The following is a 12,548-nucleotide window of genomic DNA, read 5'->3' on the forward strand; positions in this document are numbered from 1 at the left end:
CCTGGTTGAAGCAACACGGGACATTTTGAGGTCTCGGGGGAACCCACCTGTCTCCGTGACAGATCTCCTGGCGCCGTCTGCCGTCGAACGACACCCAGGCCGTGTTTCTGGCCTCGTGTGACAGCATTATCTGATGAGGAATGGGACATCTTTTACATGAAATACAGAGCAGGGTCAAGTGAGTCCTTTTTTGCTGTGTGAAGAGGAAATGGAAAAGAATAAATGTGCCACACCTGCCTGGCAACAGGTGGCTGTGGGAAAGCTACGTGGCTTTGGCCGAGAGCGCACATGTTGTGGAGCGTGGGGCACTTCAATCATGAGGTCATCTTTTTTCTTGATCTTTCCGTCTTGTTGTGCATCGATATTTGATACTGTCGCCGTGGTAACGCTTAAGACAATTTTGCAATGAATATTAAAGGCCAATTGAAATGAGATTTTCTTATTTAAACGGGGATAGCAGGTCCATTCTATGTGATCATTTCGCGATATTGCCATATTTTTGCCAAAAGGATTTAGTAGAGAACATCGACGATAAAGTACGCAACTTTTGGTCGCTAATAAAAAAAAGGCTTGACTGTACCGGAAGTAGCAGACGATATGCACGTGATGTCACGGGTTGTAGAGCTCCTCACATCCTCACATTGTTTATAATGTGAGCCACCAGCAGCAAGAGCAATTCGGACCGAGAAAGCGACAATTTCCCCATTAATTTGAGCGAGGAAGAAAGATTTGTGGATGAGGATATTGATAGTGAAGGGCTAGGGAAAAAAAATAAATAAATAAAAAGTGACGGCTCCGGGCGGAGGCAATGTTAGCGTTTCAGATGTAATTAGACACATTTACTAGGATAATTCTGGAAAATCCCTTATCTGCTTATTGTTTTAATAGTGTTTTAGTGAGGTTGTAAAGACATACCTCAAAGTCGGATGGCTACAGTGAACACACCAGTGTCTCAGAGAGAAGCCGAGGAGCCAAGCTCACAGCTGCCTTTTTTGACAGCTACTGCAGGAGGACGCATAATCCACTGATGTCTCCGGTAAGATGTATATCACAATTTTCCCATCCAAAAACTTGCTGGTTGACGTAGAGAGACATGTTCGCGTGACCGCTCTGTGTTAAAGCTTCACAACAAACAAAGAAACACCGGCTGTGTCTCGGTGCTAAAGGCAGCTGCAAACCACCGCTTTCCACCAACAGCATTATTTTTTATAGTCTCCATTATTAATTGAACAAATTGCAAAAGATTCAGTAACACAGATGTCCAAAATACTGAGTAATTATGCGATGAAAAGAGGCGACTTTTCATCACTGTAAGTCAGGGTCGCTCACACTTTTTCTGCAGGCGAGCTACTTTTCAATTGACCAAGTCGAGGAGATCTACCTCATTCCTATTTATAATTTATATTTATTTATTTATGAAAGAGACATTTTTGTTAACAAGTTAATGGTGTTTAATGATAATACAAGCATGTTTAACACACATAGATTCCTTTCTTTCATGAAGACAAGAATATAAGTTGGTGTATTTGATTCTGATGACTTGCATTGATTGGAATTAGACAGTGGTGCTGATAACGTCCGCATTTTCAAATGGAGGAAAAAAAAAAGTCCTCCTTTCTGTCCAATACCACATGAAAGTGGTTGGATTTGGCATCTCATTTGTCCAACTTGCATACTCGTTTTTAAACACATTTTTTTATGAGAGTAGCATATGTGTGTGGCCCTTTAATGTCTGGCAGCAGGTGAGTGACGTCAGTGAGTGTGCGGGTGGGCAAGCAAGGGAGAAAGCGGTCGCTGAGGGCGGGGGAGAAATACATTGGCATCAAACTCCGTAGCTTGCTAGCTTGTGCACGCTAGCTTTCTGAGACTCTTATTTTGTTAGCACAGGCAGGATGAAACAGGTCTTTTATGGTGAAGACAGGAACTGTGCAGTCGGTCTTTAGAGTTTTGACAGTAGGTACGGAGTCTCTAGAAATAAAATGTGTTTCTCTGCGTCCGCCCTGTTAGTGATTTTTTTCTTAAATATGAGCTCGCAGCAGCCAGCGTCATCTCACAAGATCCTCGGGTGCCGAGAATGTCAAACAACTGACGAAAGTGAAGTCTTGGTATGATTGATGATTGCTCATTTTTATGTATATTTTTAAATGCCTGGCTTGAGATCGACTGACACACCCTCTGAGATCAACGTAATGGGCACCCCTGCTGTAAGTGATGCTGAGCTAAAATGTCCCCTCCAACCAATAACGTCACAAACGCACGTCATCATTCCACGACGTTTTCAACAAGAAACTCCACGGGAAATTTAAAATTGTAATTTAGTAAACTAAAAAGGCCGTATTGGCATGTGTTGCAATGTTAATATTTCATCATTGATATATAAACTATCAGACTGCGTGGTGGGTAGTAGTGGGTTTCAGTAGGCCTTTAAATTGAATTATTTTTAGATTTTTAATGTTGAAATCTAAGCATACTCGACTTAAGACCTGCTCAGTGGCCTAATAGTTAGTGTCCGCCCTGAGAACTGGGAGGTCATGAGTTCAAACCCCGTCTGAGTCATACCAAAGACTATTATAATTGCCTCCTGCTTGGCACTCAGCATCAAGGGTTGGAATTACCATACCATACCAACTTTATTTTTAAAGCCCTTTAAAAACAACCACAGTTGAAGAACAAATAGAGGCAAAGCACTGACTAAAAATAACATTTAAAACAAGTAAAATACACATTTAAAAAAAGCAAATACAAATTATCCTAAGAATAATTTGTTGGATAAAAAGCAGTTAAAAAACAGTTACACAAGTTAAAAACAATAAATATAAATAAATAAATAAATGGGTTGTACTTGTATAGCGCTTTTCTACCTTCAAGGTACTCAAAGCGCTTTGACACTACTTCCACATTTACCCATTCACACACACATTCACACACTGATGGAGGGAGCTGCCATGCAAGGCGCCAACCAGCACCCATCAGGAGCAAGGGTGAAGTGTCTTGCTCAGGACACAACGGACGTGACGAGGTTGGTACTACAAAAAGTCTCATGCTGGGTTAAAAGCTAGTGAATAAAAATGGGTTTTAAGAAGGGTCTTAAAAGTAGCCAAAGAAGGGGCCCGTCTCACATGGAGAGGAAAATCGTTCCAGAGTTTGGGACCCACAACAGAGAAAGCCCTGTTGGGGGTTAAATCACCAAAATGAGTCCCGAGCGCGGCCTCCGCTGCTGCTCACTTCTCCGCTCACCTTCCAGGGGGTGGAACATGGGGATGCGTCAACTGCACAGGTTAATTTCACTACACCTGACCATCGTTGGGACTTAAACTTTAATAAAAGTGTTCTGGATAGTATTACAGTTTAAATTTGATGGACTAAATTTGCTTTAAAAATAAATAAATCAACAATTAAAAAAAAATTCTAGCAAATATTTTGATAAAACTTACTTTTAGATTTTTGGGTGAGATTTTAGCCTACATCATCATGGTACTTTTTTAACCACTAATTTAACACATATATATATATATATTTAACATTCTTTATAACCCCTAGTTGGTATTAAATACATAGATTTAGATTTTTATTTATTTTCTAAATTAGGCTTTTTTTATTTCGAATTTTTTGTACTTTGTAAAAAGCAATGCACTTAAATGGAAATAAATGTTTTATGCACAATTTTCTATTCAAGTCATTGGAACAATAACTCACGGCTTTAATATGTAGATATTTCCCAACTTTGTCCGTTAAACACTTTAAGATTACACACAGTTGGGCTGTGAAGTATTTAGTAGGTAGATGCAAGAGGTGATGGATTTGCATAATAATTTGCATGAACCAAAGTAGACGTCATGTAAAGTGTTCTTGTAAAAAAAAATGTTGTGACTTTATGATGTCAAATAAGAAAAAATAAGCGTAAACCAGCTAAGTTCCCAAATAATAAACCTTTGACTCTTAGTTTAATGAACATCAAGACAATCTCCTTTCTGGACCTAACTGTGAAGTCTGTGTGTGTGTACCTTCAGCTCCACTCCAGCAGGCACCACGATGGGTCTGAAGGAGAGCGAGTGTGGGCAGATGGGCGTGATCATGATCGCTGGTACGTTTGGATGTATCATGGAGGCTCCTGCAGCCACTGCATACGCGGTGCTGCCAGTGGGTGTGGACACGATCACACCTGCGGACAGGATGCATTACTTAAAGGGGAACATTATCACAATTTCAAAAGGGTTAAAAACAATAAAAATCAGTTCCCGGTGGCTTGTTGTATTTTTTGAAGTTTTTTTCAAAATTTTACCGGTCACGGAATATCCCTAAAAAAAGCTTTAAAGTTCTTGATTTTCCCTATTTGTGATGCGACTGTCCATTTCCCTGTGACGTCATACAGTGCTGCCAATACAAACAACATGGCGGTTACCACAGCAAGATATAGCGACATTAGCTCGGATTCAGACTCGGATTTCAGCGGCTTAAGCGATTCAACAGATTACGCATGTATTGAAACAGATGGTCGGAGTATGGAGGCAGATAGCGAAAACGAAATTGAAGAAGAAATTGAAGCTATAGAGCGAATAACTATTGACGCTATTCGGCCATAGCTTGGGTGTACCTAATGAAGTGGCCCATAGCATGGCTGCCTTATTAGCGTCGCCGGTAAAATGTGCGGACCAAACGATCAGGACTTTCGCATCTTGTGACACTGGAGCAACTTAAATCCGTCGATTGGTAAGTGTTTGTTTCGCATTAAATGTGGGTATCTAGTTTCAAATGTACATACAGCTAGTGTAAATAGCATGTTAGCATCGATTAGCTGGCAGTCACGCCGCGACCAAATATGTCTGATTAGCACATAAGTCAACAACATCAACAAAACTCACCTTTGTGATTTTGTTGACTTAATCTTTGCAAATGCATCTGCAGGTTATCCATACATCTCTGTGCCATGTCTGTCTTAGCATTGCCGGTAAAATGTGGAGACACTCTGGCAAATTCAATGGGGGTCTGGCGGCAGATTTCTTGCCAGTGGTGCAACTTGAATCCCTCCCTGTATATGTTGTTACACCCTCCGACAACACACCGTCGAGGCATGATGTCTCCAAGGTTCCAAAAAATAGTGAAAAAAACTGAAAATAACAGAGCTGAGACCCGGTGTTTGTAATGTGAAAATGAATATGGCGGGTGTGTTACCTCGCTGACGTCACGTTCTGACGTCATCGCTAAAAGACCGATAAACAGAAAGGTGTTTAATTTGCCAAAATTCACCCATTTAGAGTTCGGAAATCGGTTAAAAAAAATACATGGTCTTTTTTCTGCAACATCAAGGTATATATTGACGCTTGCATAGGTTTGGTGATAATGTTCCCTTTTAAAAAGGATATTTGTGCGCCGACAAAAAAAACGTTTGAAAGAGCCGTGTTGCAGCGGACGTGTTGCGCAACGGCGGAGTCTTCGAGACGAGCAAGTCGTCAGAGAAGTGACACACCTTTTTTCCACGCGGGTTTTCCCCAACGTGTTCCTGCTAAGCCTCACTGGGCTTGAAAGAAAGCAGGACAAAGAAGTGGCCTGAGGACAAATATAACATTGTGGCTCACCGTCTCCCTGCACTGTGGTGATGAGGTGTCCATCAAGGAAGAGGTCGACGTTGGAGAGGTAGGAGGACGGCCCTCGGTCCACCACCACTTCGTTCAGGACCTGAAACAAAAGGAAACCTCTCATTAAGTCCTGCGCCCACACCTTATTTTTAGCCTGTTACTTCCTGTGGACAGTAATGAAGAGACACTTTGATATAGAGACAGCTCTCAGAGCTATTCAACACTGACTTAGACAAACTTTATTCATAAACAAAGTAAATTGTTACACACAGTAGCTCAGTTACAAAGGATGGAAAGGATAATGCAGGTATGAAGTAGACTAAAAATGTACCGGAGTAGCAATACACCATACTGAGTTACGTTCAAAACTTGAGAGAAACATTTTTGCAGCAAATTCCAAGCGTGCTCCTGTTGTATAGAGCAGTGTTTTTCAACCACTGTACCGCAGCACACAGTCTGGTGTGCCATGGGAGATTATGCAGTTTCACCTATTTGGGTTAAAAATATTTTTTGCCAACCAGTAATTACAATCTGCAAATAATGTGCCGTTGTTGAGTGTCAGTGCTGTCGAGAGCTCGGCAGAGTAACCCATGTTATACCATACCATATCAGTAGGTGGCAGCTTTGTAGATGTCGGGAACATGTCGTGTGAGACGACAATGGTTTGTCGTGATCACAATATGCAGGCGACAGCGGTAGGCAGTGTGCAGGTAAAGAGGTATCTAATGCTTAAACTAAAATTAAAAAATGAGTGCCCATAAGAAAAGGCATTAGAATAGAATAGAATAGAGTTTTATTGTCATTATTGCAATGAACAGGTTCAAAGAACAACGAAATTGGAGCAGCTCCTTCTAAGGTGCATATACAATATGGTAGTATAAATAGTAAAAAAAAAAAAAAAAGATAGAGATGACAGATGTATCTATGTATATGTATATGTATCCACACAGATGCATATCTGCATGCATATGAATACATTTACACACATACATAAAACATTATTGCACAATTAAAGCTTAGTGATGGCTATGTAGAACGAAACTAAAACTGTTGCGACAACGACGTTTTATTGTCTACCGAGTTTCCTCTTACTGAGTGCCTCCGGATTCTTCCAATGGAAAAAATGTGCCTTGGCTCAAAAAAGGTTGAAAAACACTGGTCTAGAGCAAGGGTGTCAAACTCAAATACAGAGTGGGCCAAAATTTTAAACTGAACGAAGCCGCGGGCCAAGGTTGAACAAATTAACCTTTTAATAGGGACCCAAACAAGATTTGCATTGAACAAGCAAGGCTTATATAACTTTAGTGACATGCAAAATCGGGTTAACAAATAACAATAATAATTGAAAAATATCAATGGCATATCAAATAAAATTATAGTAAAAATTGAATGCCTCTTTTCTATTTGCAGCCCTCTGAAAATAAACTTTTTCAACAGGCTAATAATAAATGTGAAAATAAAATAATAATGAATGAATCAAACATTCAAGCCTTGAAGTAGCAAAAGAAAGTGCATGAATAAAATGTTAATTATTGCTCAGTTTGCTACACATATTTGCTTTAACACTGAATATGGAACAAGTATATAACTTAATAGTGCAAAATCAACTTTCAAAAAACAAATGAAAAAATATCAATGGCATATTAAAGAAAATTTAAATAAAAAAATGAATGCCTCTTTTCTATTTGCAGCCTTCTGGGGTAAATATCAACATTAACTTTTTCCACAGGCTAATACATTTGAAAATACAATTGTTGTTTTGTTGGTAGCGGGTGGTGTATATTGTAGTGTCCCGGAAGAGTTAGTGCTGCAAGGGTTCTGGGTATTTGTTCTGTTGTGTTTATGTTGTGTTACGGTGCGGATGTTCTTCCGAAATGTGTTTGTCATTCTTGTTTGGTGTGGGTTCACAGTGCGGCGCATATTTGAAACAGTGTTAAAGTTGTTTATACGGCCACCCTCAGTGTGACCTGTATGGCTGTTGACCAAGTATGCCTTGCATTCACTTGTGTGTGTGAAAAGCCGCATATATTCGTGACTCGGCCGGCACGCTGTTTGTAAGGAGGAAAAGCGGACGTGATGACAGGTTGTAGAGGACGTTAAAGGCAGTGCCTTTAAGGCACGCCCCCAATATTGTTGTCTGGGTGGAAATCGGGACAAATTCGGGAGAATGGTTGCCCGGGAAATTTTCGAGAGGGGCACTGAAAAAACGGGAGTCTACCGGGAAAATTGGGAGGGTTGGGAAGTATGAGTATTTGCGATGAATGCGGTGTTACAGCGGCACTGCCGCTGTATAATACCGGCGGGCCAGCTCTAATGTTAATTTGACACTGCCTCAAGGGCCAGATGAAATTACACGGCAGGCCAAATTTGGCCCGCGGGCCAGAGTTTGACACCCTTGGTCTAGAGGAACCTGGAACACAGATCATTTTAACCTTGCTAGCACACACAACACTGGGGTTCAAACTTGTGATTTACATAACTGAGGTGTTCCTCAAGGCACCCCTTTAAGTCCTCCTACAATTTATTTTGTAATGTGATTTACACACCTAAGGTGTTGCTGTAGTTTGTTCACTTCTGTTGCAGTCAGTAGTAGGGATGATGTTCGAAACCGGTTCTCCCAATTGTTACCATGAATTGATTAACGTGTACCACGACTTAAACAAGTTGAAAAACTTATTTGGGTGTTACCATTTAGTGGTCAATTGTACGGAATATGTAATGTACTGTGCAATCTACTAATAAAAGTTTCAATCAATCAATCAATCAATCGATAACAAAAGAACTGATTCCATGGATTCGAATCCCTTTTTGAGAAACGGTTCCCATTATCGAAGTCACTATAGTAAAAAAAAAGATTTGTTTCTTTATTCGAATCCCTGGGAACGAATCCCGTGTCCTACAGGAAATCACGTAGCTCAGTCATTCGGCGGCAGATACAGAAGCAACAACAATGGACCGGAAAAAAACCCTCTAAGGCTTGGCTTCACTTTACTAAAAAATTCAACGAGGAAACGGCTATCTGCAATTATTGCCAGGCTTCGCTTTCCTGTAAGGGGAGCAGTACAACAAACATGTTGAAACATTTTCAGGCCGTAAAGAACCTGAAGGTTAGAGAAACGTGTCGTGGAGAAGCAGCGACAGAGATGACGAAGCAGGCCCCTCTTTCTATGCTTCAACCTGCAGTCCCAGTGATAGTGCCGGTGAGTAACAAACGTTAACTGTTGCCGGTTCATTTCCATATCTGCTCACTTGTAGCCTTTAGGCTAAAATAACGTTACCTCTTATGTCAACCAGTACTGCAGTAATGTTATCTCGACTAACGTTACCTAAGCATAGTCAGTGGCTAACGGTAACGTTATTGTTAGCCTTTTTGTATGTGTCTGATAACGTTAACAGTATCTTGTAGACTCCACCGCTCCAGAGTTTGCAGGTCTGTCTAATAAACCAGTGCTTGCAAGATGTGAATTAAGATAATGTTAACGTTATCCTATTTCGGATGATGACGTTTATGATAGCCAGAGTGACCAGGGCAGCGTTTGTTAACCCATTTACCATAGCGAAGTCTAACCATTTACCATGGCGAGGTATAACCATTTACCATGTCGAGGTATAACCATTTACCATGGCGAGGTATAACGCAGAGCGCAGCAAGATGAGTGAGGAGAGTAACAACATTACTCGCACGCTAACAAGAATGACGGCGAAAAATCTCCTCCCCTCCAACTTGGTGAACACAGACTTTTGATTGATTGAAACTGTTATTAGTAGATTGCACAGTACAGTACATATTCCGTATAATTGACCACTAAATGGTAACACCCGAATTAAGTTTTTCAACTTGTTTAAGTCGGGGTCCACGTTAATCAATTCATGGTATAACAGACGAATACAAGTAGGTTAATAATCGTATTTTGGTAATGGAGCAAAAAGTACCGTATTTTTTGGACTATAAGTCACAGTTTTTTTCATAGTTTGGCCAGGAGTGCGACTTATACTCAGGAGCGACTTATGTGTGAAATTATTAACACATTATTGTAAAACATCAAATAATATTATTTAGCTCATTCACGTAAGAGACTAGACGTATAAAATTTCATGGGATTTAGCGATTAGGAGTGACAGATTGTTTGGTAAACGTATAGCATGTTCTACATGTTATAGTTATTTGAATGACTCTTACCATAATATGTTACGTTAACATACCAGGCACCTTCTCAGTTGGTTATTTATGCCTCATATAACGTACACTTATTCAGCCTGTTGTTCACTATTCTTTATTTATTTTAAATTGCCTTTCAAATGTCTATTCTTGGTGTTGGGTTTTATCAAATACATTTGCCCCCAAAAATGCGACTTATACTCCAGTGCGACTTATATGTTTTTTTTCCTTCTTTATTATGCATTTTCGGCAGGTGCGACTTATACTCCGGAGCGACTTATACTCTGAATAATGCGCTAAACAACACCATTACTACGAGATTTGTTTCATGTGTAAAGTGCTGTACAATACAAATGAATGCAGGATTTTCCCTGCATGTATTTTTCCTAGGTGGCCCACTTAAAAGGGGCACTAACAGTCAATGTATATATATATTTTTTTGGGTAACAACAGTCAATATTTATTTTATTTTTTCTTAAAAAATAAACGTGAGCCTTTGATAAACCAAGTATTGTGTGTTTTTTTCCATATACTACAACCTATCTGGATAAGGGATCGGTTCGATAATGGCATCAAAATCAATAATTTCTTAACAAACATCATCACTAGTCAGTAGTCATTTGTTCAACTTCTTTAGTTATGGTGTTCTTCAAGGTTCCGTTTTAGGTTTTCTCTTTTTCATCATTTTGGCTATTTCACTATTACCCAAGAAACTTGACTCACATTTTTAAGAGCAGATTGTTACAATCACTAGTGTGCTGTCATAGAGATGATGTTTGACTATCTCATTTTGCAGAAGGTCTTTAAAAAAAGTAGAGCTCTCCTGAAACTTTTACTAAATAAATAGACCCAGATCAAATATCTACTGTAGAAGAAGCTGGTTGATTTATGTGGACCCCGACTTAAACGATAGATATATCTTTATTGATTCCTTCAGAAGAGTTCCTTCAGGAAAATTAAAATTCCAGCAGCAGTGTACAGAGTTGAGATCAATTTAAAAAAGTAAAAAGTAAATAATGGGGGTTTAAATGGAAACAAAATACAGAAATATTACAATAGGAATAAAAATAAAAAGCAACAATGGGAATAAAAATATAACAGTAAAATAAGAATATAGCAAGAGAAACTAGGCAAGTTGAAAAACGTATTCAGGTGTTACAATTTAGTGGTCAATTGTACGGTATATGTACTGTACTGTGCAATCTACTAATAAAAGTTTCAACCAACTAATCAAACCATCAATCAATCAATCAATATCTGAAATATACAAAAGAAGACTACTTGGGCCCTAAAACTTTTTAGTTGAATATCCTTGCTTTACATGGCAGCTTCAAAATAAGACTGCAGGAGACTACAAAAACCAAGCTGCATCGAATGCATCTGTGAGCTAACGCTAAGAAACAACAAAAATCAAATTTGTTATCCAAGAGTATACTGAAGGCAGCTATGAAAAACAGTCAAGAGGAGACTGTGGAGTACACAGTTTACAAACCCCTAATTTACAAAAAAAATAAATAAAATAAAATTAAAAAAATATATATACATATATACACGGGGGGGTATCCTTTCTTTAGTTTTATTTGTGCAATATCAGTCCTATGAAAGTAATGGAGGAGCAATGTGTGGTTTGAAACATTCAGGAAGTACCCAAAGCGTTGTCGATATCGCCTCCTCCCACTTTCCTCAGCTGCCCACCAAGATGATTAACTAACGAGGCGAAGGATATTTTATTTTTGATTCTTAGTCATTGTTTTGTGATTCCAAACTGTAAGTGCACCACAGGGCTAGTGACAGTATGAGCCTGAGTGTGTGTCGGCAGGGCGGCTATATTAGAGGACAGTTTAGCTAGTTTTTGTTTTGACTTTATTAAAATGAAAGTTGATCAATCGTTTGTTTCATATACAGTACTGTGTAGCGCATTATATTATGTTCAAAGTGTACAAACCTTCACTAAATGATGGACTTTTGTCAAGGCTGGAACCCACTCCTCATGTTTACATTGTTTCTTATGGAGAAATTTGCTTCAATAAACAAACTTTTCTTTTTACAAACTGTCAGAATAATTGTATCTACGTGATCACAAAACTTTGTGTTTCCATGAGTTCCCAGCGAGCAGACAGAAGCTGACTTTGATCCTACCAAGCAAAAGGCTTGTAAAACTCCACTGTGTAGGATGAAAAGCGACATGAAGGTGTCGGTTTCTTTGATGTATTGTAATCCACAGGAAGATTTTGTCTTGACCCGAGATCTACAAAGTGGAGATGAAGTGAACTGTTTTGTGATCAAGGGCAGCGGCTGTTTTCGACCCCCTTCCTTTAGAAACAGCTGTTGCCCTGTAATCAGGGAAAGTCCAAATAAAAGAGGAGGCGTACAATCTTTCGTCAGCGCGTGGTGGGACACTGTACAAGAGTACAGCCCAGACGTTTCTCCTCAATTGAGCTAAATTGAATTCTGTCTCTGTTTAATTCCTTGCTTCTATGTCTGTTTAATAGATGTCATCAGCGTTTGAACCTGACACAAACCCTATTCACGGACCAATCAAGTATGACAAATTATTAAGTATTATGTATTAGACTCCAGCAACAAGCTAAGCTAATGTTAGCACATGTGTTTAATGTCATTTTTAACAGGGTAGAGGTTTATGTTATAAAAACAGTATCTTCACATGCTCGGGTACCAAGAATAGTATGTTCTAGTACAAAGTAGTATGCTTTTGCAGATTGAAAAAAAATAAAAAAATGGGGCATGATCTTTTTTCCCTAAGGAAGTTTCAATGAGGCAGCACGGTGGTTTGATTGATTGAAACTTTTATT

The 12,548-nt window shown here is 39.3% G+C and overlaps 1 protein-coding gene across 3 annotated transcripts in view; it reads right to left on the reverse strand.

Annotated features, from left to right (window-relative positions):
- nadka (NAD kinase a) overlaps positions 1 to 12,548 on the reverse strand; it is a 57,445-nt gene that overhangs the window by 896 nt on the left and 44,001 nt on the right. For all 3 annotated transcript variants that reach the window (XM_061904788.1, XM_061904790.1, XM_061904789.1), the window contains 3 exons: positions 5,577 to 5,676; positions 4,005 to 4,162; positions 48 to 130 (listed from right to left, as the gene is read on the reverse strand). In XM_061904788.1, the coding sequence (XP_061760772.1) occupies positions 48 to 130; positions 4,005 to 4,162; positions 5,577 to 5,676 (341 nt within the window). The remainder of the gene's footprint in view (positions 1 to 47; positions 131 to 4,004; positions 4,163 to 5,576; positions 5,677 to 12,548) is intronic.

Source organism: Nerophis ophidion, linkage group LG06 (assembly GCF_033978795.1).
Source record: "Nerophis ophidion isolate RoL-2023_Sa linkage group LG06, RoL_Noph_v1.0, whole genome shotgun sequence".
Lineage (NCBI taxonomy): Eukaryota > Metazoa > Chordata > Actinopteri > Syngnathiformes > Syngnathidae > Nerophis > Nerophis ophidion.